General features: G+C 36.1%; 1 protein-coding gene across 1 annotated transcript; it reads right to left on the bottom strand.

Moving 5' to 3' along the window:
- Window positions 1–621: 621 nt before the first annotated feature.
- Window positions 622–22,433, bottom strand: LOC131060871 (uncharacterized). The gene is made up of 2 exons (XM_057994288.2): window positions 21,875–22,433; window positions 622–1,492 (listed from the first exon to the last, which is right to left on the bottom strand). Exons 1-2 carry the CDS (start codon window positions 22,122–22,124, stop codon window positions 1,116–1,118), a joined length of 627 nt encoding a protein of 208 aa, XP_057850271.1. The 5' UTR covers window positions 22,125–22,433; the 3' UTR covers window positions 622–1,115.
- Window positions 22,434–25,512: the final 3,079 nt, after the last annotated feature.

A 25,512-nucleotide genomic window follows, 5' to 3' on the forward strand; every position in this document is an offset into this window, starting at 1 on the left:
AGTGCTTTCTATCTGACAACTTGACAATGAAATTAGAAAATAAGGCAAATGAAGAAGATTAGATATAAAAAATTTCATCTGAAATGCATCGTCAAAGAAATTGAAATCTTTAGTCCAAAAAGTAGAAAGCATGTAGCTGGCTTGTACATTTTGATGTCATCGATGGTAGGGCACAAAAAATCCATAGGCAACTGCAAGGTGGTACCAGGTTTTATTTAGCATGCAAAGTATTACTAAAATAGAATTCCTACTAAACTTACAGTAAACAAATATTCAATAGAGCTTCCAAATAGAATGGAGGGTGCAAGCTGAATCTTTACTTAAAGTACAAAGTATTTTTTATTAAAGTTGTTAAGAAGGGATTTTAGTCACCATTCCCTATTTTGTTGAACTATTCTTTTTAACCCCAGCATTAATAGACTCTAAAATTCAACTCCACTCAAAACTTTGTGCCCTTCCATCTTGACTGACAAAGTAAAAAAGCTACTTGCGATCATAATGTTCAGCAAAGATAAAAAATGAGGAAGCATCCTGCTTGAATGAACTAATTTCAAATTCAAATGGAAATTCATACTGCAAATTTTAATTTCAACAATCAAAAGGAATTTATCACTCAAGATATAAGGAACAATTAGTTCTATTGAAAGGCAACCACAATAACTAGTGTCCATATGATTCCACCAAGTTGAAAAAAATCAGAGAGATGAGCCGAATCACCCCTTTGAACTTTCGTTTTCAAAATATCATCCACCTCAAGAGATAAATGGCTGTGTAGCAATAGACTATATTACCTTTACTGCAACAATCAACAAAATGAATCAGACTTTTAGACGCCCATTGATCCAGAGCAAAGAATATAATCATCAGATTTTACATGGAAGTATGCTGCCTATTCTGTTGTAAATTGAATGTGTCACTCTCTGCAGCCATTGCAATTGAACCTCCATGCATTTCAGAATTTGACTCTCAATTTGTCACTTGTTTCTTTCAAAGCTTAATTGAAAGAAAACAAGTTGATAGCATTCCGCACCTAGACCCACAAGAACATATCATTAAAATCGGCCTAAAAGCTTTATCCTACAAGATTTGCATGGTCCTATCATTTGTAAATTCGTTTAAATTGTTGTCTTCAGGTCCGCTGCATTTCTATTTTGGAGAGCTCTCCCAGTTTGTGCATTGTCATACTGGGCCATTTCCTCTTTCCAGCCCATCTTGTGAGCCCTCTGTTCCCACAATTCTGACAATTTTTTCTCAGCTATTAATGTGGCCTCTGCCCTCTCTCTAGCTTCTTCACATGTTTCCATCCCAGCATTACACTTCTCTGCTTCTTTTTGATACTGAGAAGCAAATCTCTTGGCTTCAAGCAATGCCATATCTGCCTTCTGCTGAGATTCTGCTGCTGCAGCTTCCTGTACCTTCAACTCCTCGGACAGAAGATCTGTGTAATTGTTTTCCATCTCCTCTCTTGCTGCAGGATCACGCTTCCCACAGTCTGCTCATTGAATGATCAAAATGAAAACAAAACAAAAATTACAAATTGCAGTTGACCTTCAGCAGGCCACTAGAAAAGTTTACAAAATTAAAAGCTTGATTTCCTTGAGACTAAGGCAAACAAATATTATGGTACCATAAAAGTAACTGCATGCTATAAACTCAATTTATGTGATAGTAACATAGTCGCCAATATGTTAGAATAATAAATCAGGTAACAATGAATATGTGAGTTTCTTCAAGAAGAGCGGCACAGTACACCAGGGAGAAGATTTATGAATATCTGGATTTATTTCCTTCATATCACAAAGCAGAAACAGATAACTGTAAAATATGAGCAGGTGTGACAGTTGTGGTGTGGTTATTAAGAGTAACCAAACCAACAAAATAAGTCTCCAAAACATCTAATGAAAACTTATTGATCCTAGACCTCCTTTGTGTCAAAGGGGTTGAGCTCAATTGGTTAAAGCATTGGGTTCTTCTTGTAGAGACTCAAGTTTGAATCCCCAAAGTGACATCTAATGTGGAATTCAAAGCAGTGGCTCTGGGTCTTCCGTTGTTGGCTTCTAGTGGTGGACTGACTTCTAAGGTGGAATTATAAGGTGTGTCTCTTGGTCATCCATTGTTGGTTTCTAGTGTGGTTGCTCAAAAAGAGATATGTATTAATCTAATGTTAATGATCAAAAAGAGCTATATACTAGTCTCATGTTAATGCTTGAAAGGAGCTAAATATTAGTCAGAATATGAGCCATATTTATAAACTTTCCTCAATATAAAAAAGACACTGCAAATACAATTTTCACCAACCTGATATCTGGAACAGGCTCAATTCACTAAAAACTCAGTTAAGTCTGGAGTACCTTTTTTATTTCAAGCCAAAACTGTTCTGAATCTAATGCACAGGTCCTGTAGTGCCCATAGTGGCAGGGTTATCATGTTGATGTAACAAACTATGAGGTATGCTAAAGCTTACAAGATTCAAATGCTGGAACTGCTATGAGCCTAATACACAGGCTATATAGTGATGATTGTTGCAGGATTGTTAGCAGGAATTAATTCTGATTTACTGAGTCAAAGTAACAAGGTCTGTAAAGGTTTAGAAAATAACTATGTTCCACAGCATTTCAGGAACAGGGATAGTGGAACGGCAGGAGATGTGTTTTTGGGGTGCGAGTCAAGGGAGCCATTTCTTGGGGACAACAGGGGGCGTGTGTATATATATATATATATATGTATGTTGCATTCTATATATCATGAATATATTAAAAATATATTATATTGCATTGTAAAATCAACATATATCAATTCTCTTACAAACAATTCCAAAATAATGTTTTATGGACTAAGCATGGTACAGGTCATAATATAATCAGTTGTATCCTCTTATGCAAATTTATTGTCTTATGGAAGCCCCACTCTGCCCACATAGGTAGTATGTAGCAGAGAAGCATAAATCTTTAAAAAATCCTAATGTTCATGATTTTTTAAAAATCTCAAGTCAAAACGATTTTTCCTCAAAAAATCCTGATTTAATTAGCTGCAATTTACAACAATTTTTTAAGGTTTCAAATTGCAGAAAAAATTGCTCACAAAATGCATTTACTATCCACCAACCTTTTGTGATACCCTAACTGTGTGATATTGCTATTTAATCGGGTTTTCATTGATTTTTAGCATAGAACTGGGCACTAGCCACTGGATGTGGTTCACCATCAAAGATTCGCCACATTCATCAGATTGATGAGGCAAATTGCAGGTAGAAAACCTTGAATGGATGTATATTTCTAGTAGATGTTAAGGACATTAAAATAGAGACACATTCTTTGGTATGCTTCTATGTTTGATGTTAACAACATAACATGGAATGGTTAACAGATGTGCTTTTTTTTACCTCAGTATTCCACACTACCATCATTTGCCTTAGGCATGTAGTAATGCTTTCCATGTAAATGAATCCAAAGACACAATTTGGTGGGAAATAGTAGACAATATCAAAAATACTAAGTAAGGCTTCTCTCTGATTTTTTAAACATGTAAGAACCTTATAAGAGTACTTGCCAAAAGTAAATGTACAAAGTCAAACCAAACTGAAACAAAACTCTATTGGCTCGACATCAACGTAAAAAAGTTTGTTTTCTTGGAATTCTTGTGATATTGAGTATTCGAAAGAATTTTAACATTTCAATTGTCAACAATAATACCAAGGTGGTTGTTTAGATTATTAAGGCTAGGTTGGGACACATTTCCTTTCCACATGCTAACGAAATGTAATAATTTGGAGCTTCAATTTGACACTGGCCATTACATTTTAAGGACAAGCGGGTAAATAGTGTCAATTGTATAACAAAGTGGAAAGCAAAAGTATATACATAACAGTATATAGACATTGTGGAACTGAAAGAAAAATGGTTCCTATCAGAAAAATAAAAATTAGCTTGTAGTGCTGAAAAAAATGAACTGCAACAATATTTTATATCAAAATAAAGGATTGTTTTGGTTATATTTAAATTTCTTATATATTCTACAAGCTTAATGCTTTGTTAATTGATGAAAATCACTGCTTAAATGCATGCCCTAGAATTGTTATGGAACTACATTCCATTTAGGCTCATCATAGACATGGAGGTCAGAAGACCTGTAAGGAGTACAATAGTAGTACACAAATACTTTAGAGATATAGCATAGCATTCCATGCAAGTTAAATAAGTATTAGGCAAACTAATACATGCCTTGAGAGAAGTCATGCCCTAGTCTTGTGGTCTTATCTTAATCCCTTCCGAAGCTGGCCTCATATATTTTCTCTTCAAGGATTTGGATAGATTTCAGCAGCAACTGTCCCATTGAAAGGGAATGTTTCTCGTGATTTGATTTTTCATTGAAACTTTTACCTATAATCTCTCAAATTCTCAACTCAAAGTCCATCAATGTTTTTAACTCCATCATCCACTTATACATAAAATCAAGGAAAATTTACTTGAATAATAATAGCTAAAATTGTGGCTCAAACAGTTGCTCTCTTCTTTTGTACTAGTAGGTCTTTATTATCTGATGGAAAAATATTTAACACTCCCTTTACTGTTTTACAAATCTGCTAAATTAGTTATCAATGAGAACATTTCAATATCATTTATGGTCTTTTGAGATATAATATTCTGTTTCAAAAGCATTTTTTATTACTCGGTCAAGCTATTTGATTCAAAACCTATTAAGTTGAACTTTGCAATTGCTCCGTTTGTCGTATAAATTCCCTTTCACACTCTTGATATAGTTATTTTTCAAACTGTTCTAGAAATTGCAAGTACTACTAAATCAAAAATATGAATTAGTTAATTCCAATTTTGTAATTTAAGATGTCTGCTCAACAAAGGAAAACTGCTTTTTAAATTACTTTTTTGAGCTTGAGGATTTTGAGATCCTGGAGGCCAACTTGAGTAGTCATGAGTTTGAACAACTTAGGAGAGGCTCTCAACTAGGAACCTCGTCATCAGGACATGCAGCCCTCTAGCATAGCTTTATTTGTAGTAGCAAGAGTCATTGGCTATGTTTGATTTTTTGGAAGTTTGTACTTAGCTTATAGGTTGAGTTTGTACAAAATATATCGTAATTGAAATTCGGTCAACTATAACCATCTATTAGTATTTATGCACTATGGAGTATGCTTTGTGCAATGCCATGTAATCAGCAATATGAAAATAAACAACAAAATCCTCTTTTCTACAATTCATGGGTTTAATTCTCTATTTTATTTGCTCTCTACATCTCTATGCTATGGAAATGCCCTTAAATTTTATTTTTTTTAATGTAAATTGTCTTTTTTTCTATATTTTTTAAATTCCAATTTTTTAGCCATTTTTTTTCAGTTTTTTCAAAAAATCTTATACTTTTGATTTGCCGATTTTTTCCCAAACAATTTTTGCTGCCATGGTATATAGTGCATCTATTCCCGCAGTAAATGATCGGAACTCTGGTGGAAAGGTGAAAAAAAGACCAGCTTTATTCTATGCAATCACCATGTGTACAAGGTATGGTCTCAATCGTACCAACACCATCACCCAAGCACTGAGTCAATCAACTATAAGGCTCCAGAGCCGAACCATGATCATCATGCCACTCCAACTCACTTGGTACACCACAATGTCTCCCTAATTCTTTCTAGTCCAGGAAAAAAATCAAGTACAAACTATTTCTAATTTGCATTATTCAAACATTGACTTGTCAGTCCACCAAGAAATATTCATAAGCAAACGCAATCAGAAATAATCTAGCAAATACATCAAGCAATCAGTTTTGAATTTGAGTAAGTATCTTGCAGATAGGAAGGACAAAATCCCTTCCAAGCTCATGAGAACTAGAAGGACGAAAACCCTTTCATGCTCTTATCAAGTTTGGACGAAAACCCAAATCTTGGTCGAGGAGAACAAAAACCCTCCAAGGTGGGCTAAGAGTTGGAAGGACGAAAACCCTTTCATGATCTTTGGCAAGCTAAGGACGAAAACCCTTGGAATTGTCACTGTTGATTTGTAAGTATTTCTGAAGAACTCACAATACAATTGATTTTGAGTATTGTGTCATGATTTATTGGTCTAAATATTATCATAAATTCTTAATCTTTGATAAACTCTTAGCAATTTTGAAAAAAAACAGAAATATCCCAAAAAGGGACATTACATTTATTTTCAAATTATGTTTGATAACTTCTAACAATAGTCAAGGGATTATAATTGTTCTCTAATTGTTGTAATATTCTTTTGGGGGCACCATAACAATGACAGCTAGGTATACCTTGTTATGTTTGGGGTTAGCTAGTTGTCTCTGGAAACATAAATAGTCCCCAACCATGTACTCAAACGGGAACACATTTGATTAAGGCTATTAATAGAGTTTTGCAGTTGTAGCATATGGTTGTGTAGACCAAAAAATCAATTGGAAAAGCTTGACAAGCTCTTTCCTAATCTTCCGATTCCTATGATTACGTTGCACATACTTATGAGATGAGCAAATTATGGCATGAGAGTGAGTCAACTTGTTACTTAATTATAATGGTGACAATAGTCCATGGTTCTCCCGAACATTGTGTATGCAAAGGTGGTATTCTTGGAAAGCTCTATGGAAGAATTTTGATAATGAAAAATCTTTCAGTTTAGGCACCTTTGCAATGTGCATAATGATCTTGCAGTACAAATGGGCAAAGCATTTCATATAAATTTGCAGTCTTTACTTTAAGTAATGATTTTTCTAAACATATCCAGATTTACTTCCTCAATCCTAATGACCAAGTGCTTGAGAAGTTTGAAGATTTTAAATCTTTTGTTGAAAAATAGTTAAGCAAATTCATTGAAACTTTAAGAATTTATAATTGAGTTGAGCCTGTCAATAATAACTTTAATAACTTTTACAGGAAATCTCACAAAAAATATGAGTGCATTATTTTAGATGCACCTCAATAAATGGGTAATCGAAGCACAAGAGCCAACTTTCCAAAGAGGTGGCTAGATGTGCTCAACCACATAACTTTCAACTACATATTCTGGTATGGTAATTAGTAGTACGGTCTGCATATTTTAATCACATGCATAAATAGGTTGTTCAAGAATCAAGATGTTACTCTTGAAGAGGCTTGGACTGGATAAAAACTTATCATTGCCTGCTCTAAAAATTTATTGTTATACATGGGATCATATCCCAGATGAGAAGTGAAAGAGGCTAGAACCCATACACTTTAAATGCATCTTTGGGATACAGCAAGGAATTGAAGGCATGTCAGATGTGTCTTTATAGACCAGACAATTTAACACTTGAAGGGATGTCTAACCCAAAGAAAGCAAATTAACCTTATGAACAGCCTTCTTTCTCTATTCCTATTAGATCATATCTTCTAATTTTCCTGTTCTAGTTATCTTTTATTAAGTGACAGAACCTACTCTAACAACACCTGTTGTATCATCACCTCCCTATCCCATTTCATCTTAAGTTTTTCTCCCATTACAGGCCCACCAAATCCTTGAAGATGTCAGTGATGTGTATGACCACCCAGTAACAGATGCATGCAAATTTTGTAACCATGTTACAGTTATGATTCTAAAATTTACAAGGAAATTAGTGGCAAGCAGGAATGAGAGAAAAATTTGCTAGATGAACATAACTCCTTAATAAGGAATGATACTTAGGAGCTGGCTACTCCAAAATTTATATGGAAGTTAGTGGCAAGCAGGAATGAGAGAAAGATATGCTAGATGAACATTACTCCTTAATTAGGAATGATACTTGGGAGTTGGCTACTCCACCTCCGTGGAAGAATCTTGCAAGTTGTAAGCGATCCACAAGACCATTCAAATCTGATGGTGAAAATCCTAAGCACAAAAGTCAACCTGCTGCTACAGACTTCTCGTATAAAGAAGATATTGATTACAACAAAACCTTTTTCTCTTGTTGCCTAACTATATGCCATTTAGATTGTTATTTTTGTTGTTTCCACAAGATAAAAATTTCATCAAATAAAGATTTGAACAGTTATGATTCTAAAATTTATATGGAAGTTAGTGGCAAGCAGGAATGAGAGAAAGATATGCTAGATGAACATAACTCCTTAATAAGGAATGATACTTGGGAGCTGGCTACTACACCTCCATGGAAGAATCTTGCAAATTGTAAACGATCCACAAGACCATTCAAATCTGATGGTGAAAATCCTAAGCACAAAAGTCAACCTGCTGCTACAGACTTCTCGTATAAGGAAGATATTGATTACAACAAAACCTTTGTCTCTTGTTGCCTAACTATATACCATTTAGATTGTTATTTTTGTTGTTTCTACAAGATAAATATTTCATCAAATAAATAATAAGATCGTCTGCCTTCAAGGTAAGTGAGTTTAATTATATCTGTACCCACATTCTGTTTCTATTAAGCTTTGACAAAAACATCTTGTCTGAAAATTTAAAAATATATTATATGGTCTCAAGCAAACTCCTCAAGATTAGTATCCAAAAAATTGTCTATTTTTCCCAAAGGTAACACCAATCCTTCAATTCAACATATCAATCATCGTATTTTAATTGTGGCCTTATAGTGATGACCAATTAATCAATTTCAGCCAAACTGGTTTTATTCATCCTACGAAATGGAGCCTGAAGAAGAGTTTGATATGACAGACTTGGGCATTCTTTGTTACTTTCTTGGAATGTAGCTTTGGCAATTGGTAGATGACCTTACCCTCTCTAACCAATTATTTATTGAAGATAGTTGAAAGGTCCAATATGGACAATTATAAACTCATTCCAATGCCTTTCAAGACAGTTATCAAGTTGCCTACCTATTGCAATGATGAAGAAGTTGAGGGCAATCTATATTTATTATAGGTACTTGATTAGCAAATTTTTCTATTCATACTTGCCCGAATATTGCTTAGTTCATTTGTTTAATCGAGAGATTCATGTAAGACCCAGAAAACATATATGAAGGCTGTCTAGTATATTGTGAGGCATCTTAAGGCTACTAATTCGATGTTGCATATATAACAGACAATGGCAATTTTTTATTACAGTAAAATGAACAAAATAGTCAATTGAGGTGGATGCTAGGTGCCAACTTTTAGATTTGTCTATTACCTTTCAAATCAGGACTGTTTATTTGGCAGAGGAAGAAGCAAAAAACTCTTTCGCCCTCTAGTCCTGACATTGAGTAAAGAGGCAATGTTACTCCTGGTGTACAAGTATATGTTTGGCTTCAAGTGTCAACTTCTAGATTTGTCTATTACCTTTTGAATCAGGAGTATTTGCTTGGCAGAGCAAAAAAATCTTTAACCCTCTATTCCTAAGTTGAGTAAAGAGGAATTGTCACTAAAGGTGGACAAAGATCCATTTGGCTTCCAGTGTTGGGCTTGCAGCAATAGGAGCCTACAATCTTGAGATGCAACAATTAGAATGTTATCCAATTGGATAAGGTTCTTGTTTTTTATGCACGGACCAAGCATATCAAGGTTCATCAGCATTAAATTCACCTATTGTCACAGTCAAAACAGTTCACCTTAACTATTACAAGATGAAACCATGTTGCCAACATCTTTACAAAGAAATTTATTGAAGCCAAATTTATTACATTTTTAGACATGATAGGGAAATCAAAGAGGTTGTTATTACAAGAAAATATTTTAATTGTAGTACTTTCCCTAGTCCTCTCTTGCAATTGACTAAGTGTTATAGCAATTTGATTTGACTTTATGCATGAAAATTTGATAAATTCATGAGATTTGACACAATTTGAGCTCAGACGACCTTTAGAACTAAGTTGTGTAGATTTCTTCCATAAGTCCTTAAAAGTTTATTTATTAACTGTTAAGCATGTGATCACATGTTTAAGTTTATATTATTTCTTGCAATTTTACAGTTACTAATGACTGTTTTGCTCCTGTTGTGTTGCAAGGCACTTATTGTGTATTCAAATAAGTGCTGGGGAATTATGGTGCAAAGCCGCTATGAGACTGGTTAGAAAAATATTTAACTATTATATTTATCTAAACGAGTTTAGCAAGAATAGCAAGAATCCACTAATTGATTTTGTACCTAGGAGACTAATATGGATGCATTGATGTTTAGCAGAGTATTATCACTATTATACTTAATGAGGTTTTCTAGAATTCATTTATTGATTTCATGCCTACTTTAAGTTATTTCCAATTTTCCAGTGTATAGAAATCACAAGTTCAAAGAGTAGCGTGGCTAACATGAGAGTTTTAACTTTTAAACACTTTCAGTGTTGGTAAACCTGGTGGGAATCCTAGGTCACAGAAATACCATACAAGAACATTAAGTAGATTGAAGAATTATGAGTGAATGAGAGTTTAATTCAAATGCAAAACAAGATTTTGAAAGGTATATTGTATATTATTAATGAATGGTTTTAGAATATCAGGAATGCCTGGGATCCTCTTGACGAGAAGGACAAGCCCAAAATTGTGCAACTGTGAAGAAATTAGCAGATGTTAAGATTAGCATGACATATAACAAAATTTCAAACACTTGAATAATTAGACCTGCTGGGAATCTTGGGTCACAAAAACACAATACAAAGACATTTTGAGGAGAAAAGAATAATAACTAAATAAGGGTTTAAGTGGATTTTCAAAACACATAACAAATGTCTTTTGAAGATGTCCTGATTCATCTCCGTGAGAAGGTAACGCAAAAATTGTGTAACTGCCTCAAACTTAGCACATAGGGAAGAAAAAGAAAACATGGCATGATTTTAAGGATTGTGTGAGCAAGAATCTAGCTCATCCATGTAGTAGAGATGGACTGTTACTACGATCCAAATGCTTCAATGGCTATAAAAAGGTATGACCAACTTGAAGCAAACAACAGTTGCGTGCTAAAGACTACAGCAGTATCACAGTGATCTTGTTACAGTATGTTGACTTTCTTTGCTTATTGTCTCTTAAAGCGATTTACTTGTGGATGATTTCTTTGTTTAGTGGGAAGAGAATTGAATTGACATAGTTGCCTAAGGCAAAAAATGAGAACATGTTTGTTGGAGAACTAGGAGTAATTAAAGTTTTTAGGGAAACTATTTGGTACTAAGATAACGTATGGCAATTGTTTCATGAAATGCCCATGCTAAGACATTGTAGGTTTCATTGCCAAAAGATTTTTTCAATGCATCATTACATATTGCAATGTTTACGAAAGGACTATTGGTAAGATCCAGGTATGCTTAAAGCAATAGAATTTGATGCTTGATTTGGGATATTTATTTAGTATAGTGAAAAGTATTTAAAAGGAAATGCATGGCAACTGTTTGTCAAAATTCGTAAATGATATTAAACTTGATTGTGGGTTTTTCAACAGTGGGTTACTATGTTTCAAGTAGATTTTGGAACCATCATTTTGAACTATTCTCTTCTTAATATATGTCACATTGGCACAATCATCTGTTTACAGGCCACGGGCTGGCTGTGAGATTATACACCAGTTTTGATTGCCATTTTGGCACAGCTGTTAACATTATTTGAAGAGCCTTTTGGTTTTATTCTGTAAAATTGGTTTAATGCCCCTTTGGCTCATTTTTGTACATTGGTTGAGTAATTTAATATTTATAGGCATAGTTTATGTACGATTCCTGAATGACATTCATATATCAGTTTGATGCCTTTTTGGCTCAATGTCTACACACCAACGAAGGTCATTTAAGTGCAGTTTATATAGCACTTTGAGTACATTTTTCAGTCAGTGCTATGCAGTATCTACATGCCTTCTTCACTCATATTATTATATCATTCATACACTCATTGTTTCTGGGCACGGCGTATGAACCACTTTTAGATATTATTGGGCTCAAGTTTCTGATAAATTATCTTTTAGCCTTGTTTGCATATCACCAACTATGTTACATTGGCTAAGAAAGCATAATTGTCTTCGTCTTCTTGATACAGTATTAGCAGTGTCATGAATATTGAATGTGGAAGTGATTTTATGGATTTAGTGAAACACAAGAAACATTGTTAGACAATAAATTATCTAGAACTTATGGAACAAACATTGTGGTGTAGAGAACTTATGGAACAAACATTGTGGTATAGCGATTGGCTGGACAAGCTGTGGTAAAAGCATAGATCTCATAAACAAAGCAGTGATTTCCCATCCGTACAGGCTGGAAACATAGTTCTCTTCACTAGTCAACTGTTATTTTAGGCAGGTATTTATACTGGAATAATCAAATAGTGAGAACTATCATACTTCTTAAAGATGCATGTGGATGTCACAACCATTTCTTTAGATGAGGATCTGAGAGATCTAAAATGGCACTACCATTGGTTGCAATTGAGATAATACCTTGCCATTCCTATAAAACATATGTATTAAATTGTGAAGTAGCTTGTGTCCAATTGCAATTTGAGATGGATTGCCATTTAACACTATATCATGTAAAGAAATTCTACATAAATATCAAATTGTGAATTTACTGATCTTTGAAGGGGAAGAGACAGTTTGTAGAAGGCCCAGGTTACTTATTTGAACTAAGAACATGAGTTTTTAAACAAACCAAGGATTTGTACATAGCTTATCAACTTGACTTCTTTGCATGTTCTGGGTTTCTTGGGTTTAGGCCAAAATCCCTCACCTGGACAAAGAAATGATTCTTGTAGTCCATGAGCGTTCTAGAGAAAAGGGTACCTAAACATCTATCACATTTTGGAAAGAGTGTCCCTTTTCTCAACGAGACGAATTGTGTATCATAATTTTTCAAGATAAGATCTCTAACCTTGAGGTCCATATCACAGCCTCACAAGACATTGTAAGGCACCAGATAGCCTACACTTGGGTACTGTCTTTTAAAATTTGTATGTCCATTCATCCCCACATGGTTATGCCAATAGACTTAGCTTTATATAAGCTTTATTAATAATGTTGGAGATTTAGAGCATTTAACTATGTGAAGTTTAGACTCTTTATCACTACTATGTGTGCATGTGCATGTGTGTCCACATATGGCTGTGCATGTATGTTTTGTGCAAGTGTGTGTGTGCATGTGTTGTGCAGCTGGTGTGCATGTGTATGTCTGGTGTGTGTGCAAGTGGGTGTGGGTGTGTTGCATGTGTGTGTGCATGCATGCGTGTGTCTGTGTGTGCATGCATATACGTGTTCTATAAACAAACATCACTAAAGCCTTGGTTTTTCAACCCACTTAGCATTTTGTAAAGTGGGGTAATGAAGCACTCTTCAAAAGTGTCAAAATCTTTTTCCCTGTGATGATTATTAAGGGAAACAGACCATATAGTTTTATTGGCTTCAGAAGCCCCATTTTTGATACCTTTGGCATTCAGCAAGGATGAAAATCCTTAGCATAACTGGACCGACAGGACCTTTGAAACTGATCATAGATTTGTAATTTTGTTAGGGTTCATGGATCTAACTGCTGCCCTTACCTCCTTCCAAGTGGGTACCAAAGAGGTTGTTGAGTCTAGAATTCATGAAGATTTTGGAAGGGTCTCAGGGGACTCTCTGATAAAAATAAGTCTACAGGAACGAGATTTTGGATTCCAGGCCTTAGATATCCCCAAGAAGATATTTTCTATAGTCCTATTAAGTGCAATGGATAACAAATCTTATAATCCTAAGGGAGTGAACAACAAAAAGAAGATTGATACCAGGAGAACAAGGGGTTACTCCCATGAATTTGATTTGAAAGAAGACCTGATTAGAAATTGTGCAAGAGATGATGAAGAGGACAAAAGGAATATGAGAATGCAGACAATTTGAACTGTCCGAAGAGAAAAGAAATGAAAGGAAGTGAAAGTTTTTATTGACATCCACGAGACCAGCCATTCTATGGAACCCAGGAATTGGAACTGAAACCATGCGAAGAAATGAAACAGCTGACCAAAAGTAGGTCAATAGAAAGAAAGAAAATATATTAATGTCCACAGATGACCAAAAGCAGGTCAATGGTACTAGAGGTTACAGCAGTTAACAATAGAAAGTTCTTGGAAGAGAGAAACCTATAATCAAAATAATAAGAGTACATAAGACAAAATAGAGCACCATGCCTCTAACAAATAGCATTTAAGGGCAAACAAGAGCCCCAAAAGCATTTACCAGAGAAGAGTGGAAGGAGATCTCATCAAATATTCCTGTCTGTGTCTAAAATGGAGATGTCTGAGCCATCATCGGTCACTATGAGAGATAATGCTCACCAAGGAGTATCCAAAATCGGAAGGACATACTGGGATAGTTTTGGAGGAATCAAAGCATTTCCTCAAACTCCCCTAATATCCAGGACTGCAAATACCCTAGGGCCACCACAAAAATTAAAAAACCGGTTTGTCTGGATGGAAATTATCTAGAGAAAAAATGCCCGTTTCACAGAGCCAGGGCCCAATAGAAAAAGATGGAGAGGTTTGACAATGCAAAAGAATCATCTTTCTCTATTGATACTCCTCTTCGAATTCAACTGTAGGCTGCTCCTAGGCCCATGCACAAGTCATTTTAGCACAGCCACAAGCTGAGGGTGCTGTTGAAAGGGATGTCCACATGGTTGAGGCACAGCATCCACCACAAGCTGATGAAGATCATGTTCCACAGAATCATGCAGATGTAATTGACATTCCTCTTGATGATGTGTTAGATGACCAAAGAATCAAAGATGGGAGGGAAAGCAGACAAGGGCAAGGCCTTTGTAGATTGTTCAGTAAATAAAAGTGATGAAGACATTATCCTAAAGAGGTAGGAATGTAATCAAAGAAAGTAGAATTATGCTCCTTCCAGGATGGAACCAGAGCAGGCCATGGTATTGTATAAAGTTACCAGCACTGGGATTCTGAAAGGACATTTGGAGACAAAGTCAACTTGTCTGAAATAGCCAACTTCTTTAATGGCAAAGAGCTTAATGTTGAAATTAATGTAATTGCAGAATGGTGTGTCAGCCCTCCAGAAAACAAGCCTGTATATCAACTTAGGTTTGAGGATTTTAAAGTAACCCTGAAGATTACCAAGGTTAGAGATATGACTCTTGCACCAAAAGGTAATGGCAGGGGCAAAAAATAATTATGCCAGTGTTTTACATTATTACAAACAAATTGAACCATTGGAGAACAAGATCTTGAGTTTGAGATGGGAGAATGTACCCCTTGAAGAGGCACCAGAAGTAAAAACAAACTAGCTCACAAGGCTAAAAGCTGGTAACAGAGTACAACAAATTGAAACATTGGAGAACGATGTCTTGAGTATAAAAAGGGAGAATGTATTCCTTAAAGAGCCACTAAAAGTAAAACCAAGCTAGCTTACAAGAGTAGATGCTGATAAGAGAGAGCTCTCAAGGAGAGTAAAAGAGATATCTCAAGTCACTAGTAGTGATGTCCCCCTTCTGCTCAACAACAAGGACTCCAGAAATTACTGTTCTATGGGAGAAATTTGTGAGAGCTGAGGCCACCATAGTACAAATAGACGATAAAAAGGCATCTATTGATTCCTACTATATGAGGACAGTGATGGATTTCGTCATGCCAAAAGTTGAGCTGAGTCCATGTGAGACTAATTCAAGGGATTGTATTTAATGGATGGAGAAATAGATGAGGTGTTAATAAACTCAAAAGATCAAGGATACTTGGCACACTCATCTCGTGATTGCGATGGATTTAAATGTCAAGATTTGTAATGTCCCCTACTGGGACTTTACTCTATTTTGCCCTACAATCCCCAAATAAGGTATGGAGTATACTTAGGAATGTAAATTGCCAGCTTAATATCTTGATTAAGAACCTATAACCAGGTTAGTTATCATTATGAAAGATGAAGAAACATATAACATCATAGGAGAAACTCACTTCCCTGGCTAATTACATCATATGCATGTGGACTCCTTTGAGGCTTTACCCAACAACCCATCCTCATTATGGAGCCCCTTTGGGAGATCATACAAAGCACCTCGAGCTGTTCCATCAAGCCCAGGGGCATGGAATGACACCCGCCATTCAGCCTCCCAGCCCCACTTGGGGTGTCTCTACCTAAATGGATCCCTAGCTACTTGCATCCCTCATGTACTTTCTCCCCTCCATAATGGGACGGCAGATTGGATGCACGCTTTAAAGGAATCTTTATAATAATTAACTATGCACAATACACACATATACTGATATACATATATATCCATTCAAGCATTATTATATGATGAGTGAACCATGATAAAGATTATGTAATATCATACCCAGCACTTTGATTAACAAAGTCTGCTGACTACTCTTGATATTTCTGCAATTAGATCTGTCTTCTATATTTGATTGTCTTTCTATTTCTGCTGTTCGAATGCTGATCCCTTGATGAATGCCGATCTTCCACATATATACCTCTTCCTTAGAAGGGAAGGGCCATGCATCTTTTATAATCACGTCCCTTCCTTTCTAAGGTGGCGTCTTTCCTTGGTGACCTTTACCTCTTGCCAACGCTGACTATTGTTATCTTAACTGTTATTAATTCAATGCGTCCCTTTAAATAAGGCCTGCGGTTGATCATTTGTAATTGCACCCTTTGTAAATATTGAAACCACTACTTAGTAAATAATAATGAGATTGCTGTCTTAGCGATCTTCTTACTTGATCATTTACATACGTGGATGCTGTGTATGGGGTCAGATTAATGTCTGGGTTCGATTTAGTTAAGAAAAATGTAAAGTCTTATATAAAAAGACAATTTTCTGAAGACATAGTTATATTACTTATTTGTTTTTCCTTAAGGTGGGTTATGAGGGAACTTATGGTGGGGGCATGAAAAGATTTAATAGACTAAAGACCATGAGAGGCCAAGGATTGGCCATTTGCTAAGGAGGTGAAGAGCACCCTGAAGAAAGTGCCAGAAGCATGCAAGGAGGTCAGAGGTTTGGAGTTGGAGATGCAACAAACCAGATCAAAGGTTAAGAATGCCAATGAAGCTCTTAATGAAATGATGAAGACAGGACTGGCGTGTCCTTTCCTCTACACAACTGTTATAAAATAATGGTGATTGGTAACAAGCCATCAAGTCCTTACTTGATAAGCTTGGAAAGAGTCAGAGACTATCAATGCCAGGGCATTTCCCACATCCAAAGACATCAATGGTGGCTTTGAAGGGGTTGTAGGGCTCAAATTAAAAAGTAGGGCATTTGTGAGACTGCATGTTGTTTCAGGAAAAATGCCTGGACCAAAAAGTTAAAAAGATGTTTCCCTATTTGCCTGAAGAGACCACTTAGGATAAGATAACAAATTACTTCTCTTCCAGCCTAGCCAGTGAAGCATCTTAGATGTCTTCCCGATCATAGAGTGTCTATGGGCTATAAATTTTTATGAAAAACTTTTATTCAATGTGTAGTTCATACTTCAGCATCATTTCTTTTATAATGTTCCCCTTAGCTTAAGACAAGTAGTACCTAGGATGATGCAACGTTGTAAATACATCCCTGGATGAAGGGATTGTATCTTTGTATCTTTGTCATCTAGTATTCATTGGAAAAAGCGAATCCCTTAGTTTTTGTATTCATGCTATGCTTAGCTTTGTGTAAGGATGGGTCATTTTTTGAAAAAGAATTTCAAGAAAAACACATCATATGTCAAACACATAAGCAGATCTGAGAATCGGATACTAAGTACTATAAAAGGAGAGTTACATCCTCTCACCTCACCTTCTCGCCTGATTGGTTTGATTTGATTTTGTTAGGTTTTCATTTTGTCTTGGTTTGTTTTCTGTAATTGTGTGCATTTACTCATTCATGTTGGTATTTCTTCAGAATTTCAATTTCCATAGGGCGTTGCTACTTGATAGTGGAACCCCCAAGGAACACAAGGTTGAATAATCAATAAACTATTGCTCTAGGTTATTCTTTTAACCATATAGGATAGGACCTTAGATATTAGGTTAGAAAATGATCCTTGGATCTCTTCGAAGCAGAATTTTAAAGTCTTTGTAATCATCCTATGTCATGGGATTTGAACATTGACCAGTAGTGCTTCATTTGAGTTTATCATTTATTGGTCAAGAAGCATTCCTCAGTAATCTAACACTATTTTAAGCGAATATAAAAGAACTATTTGTGGCCATGTTTATGTTCTTCCATTCATGTGGCATTCTCTTTGTGTGATTCTTTATATGTGAATGTCTTTTTACCTAGGAATCTTTCATCTCTGTTGTATGGACTTAGTTTAATCAGTAATGTTTAGCCCAGTAGGTAAAGGCACCAATCTAGGCAAATTTTATCAACAATGTTGATTATATGTTGTGTTGGTTCCCAAAACTGCAAATTGCTAAACCCTAAAGGTAAGCCAGGCCTTATGCTCAAGTTTAACAATGATTTTGGCCAACGAACGTAATGAACCGATATGGTTGCAATTCCCTGCTCTTCTGGCTCTGCTAAACCAAGGTGGGTACACCTTTTTGAGATTAAGCAAATTACATCTTCTTATGATATCTTCAATCAAATCATCATCTATTTCAGAGTGGTATGAATGTCTGAAATAGATAATTAAATCTAAACGTAACTCCTACTCCTACCCTTACAATTGAAACTGAAAACAAAGTGTGTAAATTAATTATCTGTTCTTGAATGAAATATTGATTAGTGCATTATCCAGGGCCATAGAGTCTCATAATGAATTTTTCTTCATCCAATGACTAAAAATTCAAACTGCTCAGCACTACTCTTGTTTATGCTTTGCATAAACGTGCAAGTATGCCAATCACAAAACCCTTCTTACTGATCCAAATTATTCCTCCAAATCACAGTACCTGTCTAACAGGATTTAATCCTTCCTTGAAGAGACCAGCCAAACAAGATACACAGAAGCATTAAGGTGCTACAAGAAATCAAATATATCCTTGATACACTGATTCATATGATTAAGAAAACATAAGTGTGGAGATGGTTTTGAATGATATCTTTACATTAGAATTAATAAACAGTTGAGACCATTTTCAGAATAAATGTTTTTTGCACATTCTCCTTAGGGAGCCCTAAAAATGTATAATACAATGTTTAAATATAATATCTTATTTCTCAAAAATTATGATTCTCCCCTTTAACCGGTCCCGGTTTCTCCCTTGTATAAAAAATGGGGAGAAGCAACAAGCTTCAGACTGTTACAATGCATCTTTTCATAACTAATTTGTGATTATTGCGCACAATTCTGGCTCGTTCTTTCTCGTCGCAGAGCTCAACTCGCACAATTTTTCAGCTTAGAATGAAAAAACTGAGCTAGAAATCAGCTATTAATGGTGACCTTTGGGGTCTTTTCTGCATTTAATTCCTTCGTGCCATTAACAGCTTCGCCACCCTTTTCAAAATAATGCATCGTCAACTTGCCTCGGCTCATTGTTTTCGCCATATCGCAAGCTTTCACAATTAATTTTGTTTTATCGTTGCGAAATAGCAACAACATTTACCACTATATCGCAACATTCCTTTTCTCTTTATTTTAACGTTTTGCAATATGGCGATACCAATTTTGGTCTTTATCGCTATATCGCAACATGGCTTTTCATTATAGCGATAGTTTATTAAGTTATCACTAAATCACATCCTTCTGGACCACTTGGTATCTTTCTCCGACGAAATAGCGGTAGCATTTCATGAGCTTTGTCCCCTTTATCGCTATTTCGCAGCTTGCTCAATATGATAGGATGCGGGACCCGCAAAATAGCGGCACATTTATGAACTATACTCCGCTCGTCGCCATTTCGCTGAATGTCTAATTTAATGAAACCCGATCTCCTCGAAATGGCGATGTCACAGTACACCGTGTAGCCTTAAGTCACTGTTTCACGGACTGCCCAACATGATGAAACATGGGTCCTGCGAAATAGCTAAACCCGCATAAGCCCTATTTCTTTCATCACTGTTTTGCGAGAGGGCCATTTTAGCAAGATTTAGGTTTCGCGAAATGGCGATACTTAATTCACTTTATTTCCCTTTTCGCTGTTTCACAAGATGCTTAATATAACAGAGAAGTGATCTCGCAAAACGGAGATAACTGAAAATTTTGCTTTGCGGTGGTTCCATAAGATGATAAATGGGCATTTCTAGAGAAATGGAGCAGAATATTAAAGCATTAGCTGATGAATAAAGGATTTTTACTGAGGACATGATTTTTGTATAGGGTCTGTTTATATTTCAAGGTTGATTTATGTATAGGGATTTTTATATTATGCTCTGGGATTTTAGGCTAGAAAACACATTGAATTATCTTTAATCATGTGACTTGACTTGTGCTTGGATATAATTGCATTTTGTTTAGGAGAGTAGTGGGAAAATAATTTAAGACATCATGATTTTTTGGAAAACTTGTTATTTTGTAGGTTCCAACATATTGTTTCTTTTTCTGTCTATGAGAATTCTGGATCTAATGAGTAATGTCAAATCAAAATGTGATTTGTCTTGAGCTTTCCTGCAATCTCGAACACGTCTAAGGGTTTCTTTCCATTTTCACGTTGAATTAAAAGTTGATTGTCAATGGTTTCAAAAGAATAGGTGATTGTATTTATTAATCTGCGTAAGCTTTTTATATGATACATATAAGAGCAAATGTTTTCAACGTTTGTAACAAATTAACATGTAATTGTAGTAGAAAGGGTCTTCTCCATCTCAAACTTGATGTGCTTGTTCCTTGATATATTAATAGTAAACTTAGAACTATAAGTAAATGCCCCCCTAGACCTTGTAGAGCCTAAAGAGTGGGAAGGAGACCTTCTATGGTAGGCTCTGTCACCTAGATTAGTGCCTCTGGTCTGAGAAGAAAGATAAAGAAAAATGAAAGTAACACTTGCAAACTGTGTCTAAAATGAACAGGAGTACCTGAATGAGTCTAGATTAGGCATATGAATTAACCACGGTATGCGTTGACTGAGAGTTTTGTCTTTCTTCTTTGAAGGGTACTAAACTGTGCAACGATGTAACATTATTCGCTTGTTTCATATGATGAGCGTCAGATACCTCTCCAGACCAAAGATTTTAGTACATAATTCACTGCAGTTTGATGCCTACAATTATAATCTTAACACTTCCACAAATGTTATACAAAATCGCCACTTCAGATTTGGGGCCACCGTGATATATAATGATATTTAAAATTTTCGAAAATCCCTTTATTGTTGAGATGATGAACTGAATCCTACGTCCCTACTCGCACTTACAGAATAAAGAAACAGTTGAGTTTGAATGGTATATGTGGCTAATTCAAGATCTGGTAGTTTACATTACAAATAGCAGGCTATATTCCAGCTGCATGTAGTTCCGACTCATTAATAGTGACTAAGATGTTTTCAACATGCAATTCGCAATGAGATTTGGTTTTATTTTTGCCAATTTGAAAACTTCCACACCAGTATGCGGAGAGGTAAGACAAGGATTGTGAAACAAGTTTTGTCTCGCCATGGTATTCACGACGTTGTTAAAGGGCTTGAATGAATATTATCCCTTCCCCTTGGATATTTCCATCTTATCGTCAGCAAGAAATCTCTAAAGGGTAATTGAAATCCACTCTTGGTCGAGGAACGGGCACTGCTTGACATTTGATATACGTTGAAAATATAATTTTAAGCCTCCAAGATGGAAAAATAAAGTAATCAAAAACTGTTTATGTGTATATAATCTAAAAGAAAAAAATTCAAAACAACAGATCGGCCGTGTTAAAATCTATATCAATGATAATCGTGTCATGTCATGGGAAAAGGCCCAGTATTGTTGTGATCCGTCTATCAGACAAATAAAAGGTTAAAAGACACAATGGACTAGATGCAGTTTGCAGTCTCCGCAGGGCAGCAATTTACATTAGAATATACACCCACTTGTCTTGTGAAGAAAACCCTAAGAGCTGGAGCTACAAATATCTGAGATCGAATGAAGGAGCCAAAAAGGGAAAAAATGAGGTAACCTGTGGGAATATTGACCATAGATTCAGATGGGCAGTCACAGCGGCAAGCAGGACAAGTAGATGCCGATGCCACCCCCTCAACCACCTGCCAATAAAGAGGCGGCCCCAACATGTACACCCCTACCACCATCCCCAGCAACAACATCATTCCCTTCGCTACCACGCTTCCACTTACATTGCAGCACTTCCACTTCCCTGCCTGATGTGCCATACTCTCTGTCCTTCTTTCTCGCCTGCCACTTCTTATCATTTATACCCCATCTTTGAACCCACCGATTGTTAATAGATTGTCTTGCCTAAGGATCTCATTTATATCATTCCCGGCAACCAATCCTTTTCATTTACAACGTCTCAGATGTCATACATGCTATTCAAGGTACTTGTCCACAGGAGCACCAGAGAAAAGTAGAAATGGCGCAGGCCCAGCTTCAATGTAGAGCTCCTTCCTTAACAAGCTTCGCCAATAGTAATACCACTCTCTCACTCTGAGACCTTATGATCGTGAGATAAATGGAAACGACATAGGGAGGAATGATTGGAAGGACCTTTGCCCACAGGCTTTTTGGCTGTTCGCTTTTCACGCTAAAATGGTTTACAGTTAATTAATCACCACTTTTTTAAGGTTAATTAAATCAACTAAAAACTAAAACACGGTCTATTTTTTTTTTTAAATAAAACTATAAAATTATTTATAGATAGAAATTATAATTATTAAGTAAATAAAAAAAAAGTGATGTTCAGAAAATAAAATAATTCTTCAAGTAAATAAAATAGATTAATTTTTTCAGTAAATAAAATAATTTTTTAGGCAAACAAAAATAAATTTTAAGTTGATTTAATTTTAGAATTTGAAAATAATATATTAAAATGTCCGTTTTGGAAATTAAATGAAATAATAGACAACTATCTTTTTGGGAGACTGGATGTTGCAATCTTCCTGCGTGGATAGGATTTCGGCGGTCGACGTGGAGGAGTGCAGACGGCCTCCTCCATGTAGGTAAGATTTCTCTCTTTCCTCTGGCTTCAGCTTTTATTGTGATTAGTTGTCTTTTCAATCTCAGTTTAGCCTCGTGTATGTGTAGCCCCACTCATGTTGGAGTTAATGTTTGCGGAGCCGATTGGAGACCCTCCTGTCGAGGGCACGACACAATTGAGATCTTTTAAAGCAGCCCTAGTTGAATCGGATGGCACTCCTATTGCTTCTTCAGCAAGGTTCGAAACGAGGATTTGATGTAGGAGCGTCCCCGATTCATAGCAATCTTGCATCAACCAAAAAGATTTTCCTTTTTGTTTTGCTTTCTGTTTTTGGCTCACCGGATCTTGTGGAATTGGATTCTACTTGAAGACTTGATCATCTTTCTTGTTTCCAGACCGCATTGCATTTGGATCATTTTCCGACAAGTTATCACTATCGGTTTCCTTGACAGTTTCCTGTTACCAGTTGACAGTTCCCTGTTACCGGTTGCCTAGACCTATTTTGGCGATCTATCAAAACACTTCTAAAGCTTGTGGAGCCTTGGGCGTTGATTTTGATGTTCCTTGGTATGTGGCCGACCTTTTCCCGTGATCTACACTTCATCCTTTGAATTTTCTGGAGGAATCTCTTAGCAGAGGCCGACCTTGTTTATTTTACATGTTAGGTCTTGTTCTTCGGGTTTTCATCCCTTTTTGGTACGACTGGATCCTTTGGATCGTATATATAATTGTAATTGCGCATTAGAATGTAATCAATCGAAGAATCAAGTAGCGAGACTATGCCTAGAAGATAGATCTTAAGATTCAAGGTCTCAGTTGTGACCTATTATGTATGTTCTACCAGGCCTATGAGTCGGTTATGCTATAACCCAGTTGTTACCGGTTGGTTGTAATCAATATTCATGAAATAAAACAATCTGTTATGCATTGCCTCCATCATATCTTTGTGTTTTTGTTGTGTTTACTCTTGCTGACTGATCCGGATTGATCTCTTTGAGGTCCCTCCTCACTAGTGACTGCTTCAAGTAGATTGTGATGCAAGTGAAACAGCAATAGGAGCAGTCTTGAGTCAGGAAGGGAGAGCAGTAGCTTATTTCAGTGAGAAATTGAATGATGCCCGGAGGAGATATTTAGTATATGATCAAGAGTTTTATGCCATAGTTCAAGCCTTGAAGAAGTGGAGACATTACTTGTTGCCTAAGGAGTTTGTGTTGTATACAAATCATCGACCTTTGCAGTATTTGAACAGTCAGAGTAATTTGAATCAGAGACATATGAGATGGGTAGAATTCTTGCAGAGTTATACCTTTGTGTTGAAGCATAGAAGTGGAAAATCTAACAAAGTTGTTGATGCATTGAGTAGGAGAAGGAATTTGTTGACAGAGATGAGAGTGACAATATTAGGATTTGAAGATTTGAAGACTTTGTATGATGATGACCCAGATTTTGCAGAACCTTGGAAAGCGTGTAGAGAACCGGTCATGGTAGATAGAAGCAAGTGGTTGGATTACTTCATTCCAGGTGGGATGTTATTCAGAGGAGTTCAGTTGTGCATACCTAAGAGTTCTGTGAGGGAGAATATGATAAAGGAGAAACACAGTGGAGGATTGGCTGGACATTTTGGTATTGACAAAACAGTAGCATTGGTGAGTGGGCAATACTTTTGGCCCCAGATTCATAAGGATGTTAAGAAATATGTGCAAAGTTATAGAGTTTGTCAAGTTGCAAAGAATAGTAGTCAGAATGTGGGATTGTATAAACCTTTGACAGTACCGGTAAGACCTTGGGAGGATATAAGCATGGATTTTGTACTTGGATTGCCTAAAACACGGAGAGGGAATGATTCTATATTTGTGGTAGTGGATAGATTCTTGAAGATGGCTCATTTCATACCTTGTAAGAAGACATCAGATGCATTACATGTAGCAGACCTATTTTTCAAGGAAGTGGTGAGATTGCATGGATTACCTAAGAGCATAGTTTTAGACAGAGACACTAAGTTTGTTGGCTATTTTTGGAGAACACTTTGGAAGAAGATGAAGACAGATTTGAAGTTTAGTTCTACTTTTTATCCACAGACTGATGGATAGATAGAAGTAGTTAACCGGAGCTTGGGAAATTTGTTGAGATTTTTAGTTGGAGATAAGACCGGAAGTTGGGATTTGAGCCTTGCACAAGTAGATTTTGCCTACAACAATTCATTAAACAGGAGTACCGGAAGAACACCTTTTGAGATTGTTATCGAAGTGCATCCTAGAGGTATATCAGAATTAAGGGATATTAGCAATGAAGACCAGAGAAGTTCAGAAGCAGAAGATTTTGCAGATCACATGGCAGCCTTGCATATTCAAGTTAAGCAGCATTTGGGGGACATGAACAACAAGTATAAGGAGAAGGCAGATGAGAAGAGGAGACATAAGGAATTTAAATTTGGCGATGAAGTGATGGTATATCTAAGAAAAGAGAGATTCCTGGTTGGAACTTATAACAAGTTGCAAATGAAGAAGTTTGGACCTTGCAGGATTTTGAGGAAGTTCAGTTCTGGAAAAGGATATGAAGTGGAGTTACCGGATAGTCTGAGTATTTCACCTGTGTTTAACATTGTAGATCTTCACGAGTATCATTAACCAGAATTTAGTGAGGACAATATTGCAAACTTGGAG

Source organism: Cryptomeria japonica, chromosome 5 (genome assembly GCF_030272615.1).
Source record: "Cryptomeria japonica chromosome 5, Sugi_1.0, whole genome shotgun sequence".
Lineage (NCBI taxonomy): Eukaryota > Viridiplantae > Streptophyta > Pinopsida > Cupressales > Cupressaceae > Cryptomeria > Cryptomeria japonica.

Coding starts and splice junctions, on each gene's coding strand:
- LOC131060871 (XM_057994288.2), bottom strand. CDS start 22,124: ATGATAAGAAGTGGCAGGCGAGAAAGAAGGACAGAGAGTATGGCACAT. Junction 1,493..21,874: donor TATGGTCAATATTCCCACAG/GTTACCTCATTT, acceptor TTCAATGAGCAG/ACTGTGGGAAGCGTGATCCT.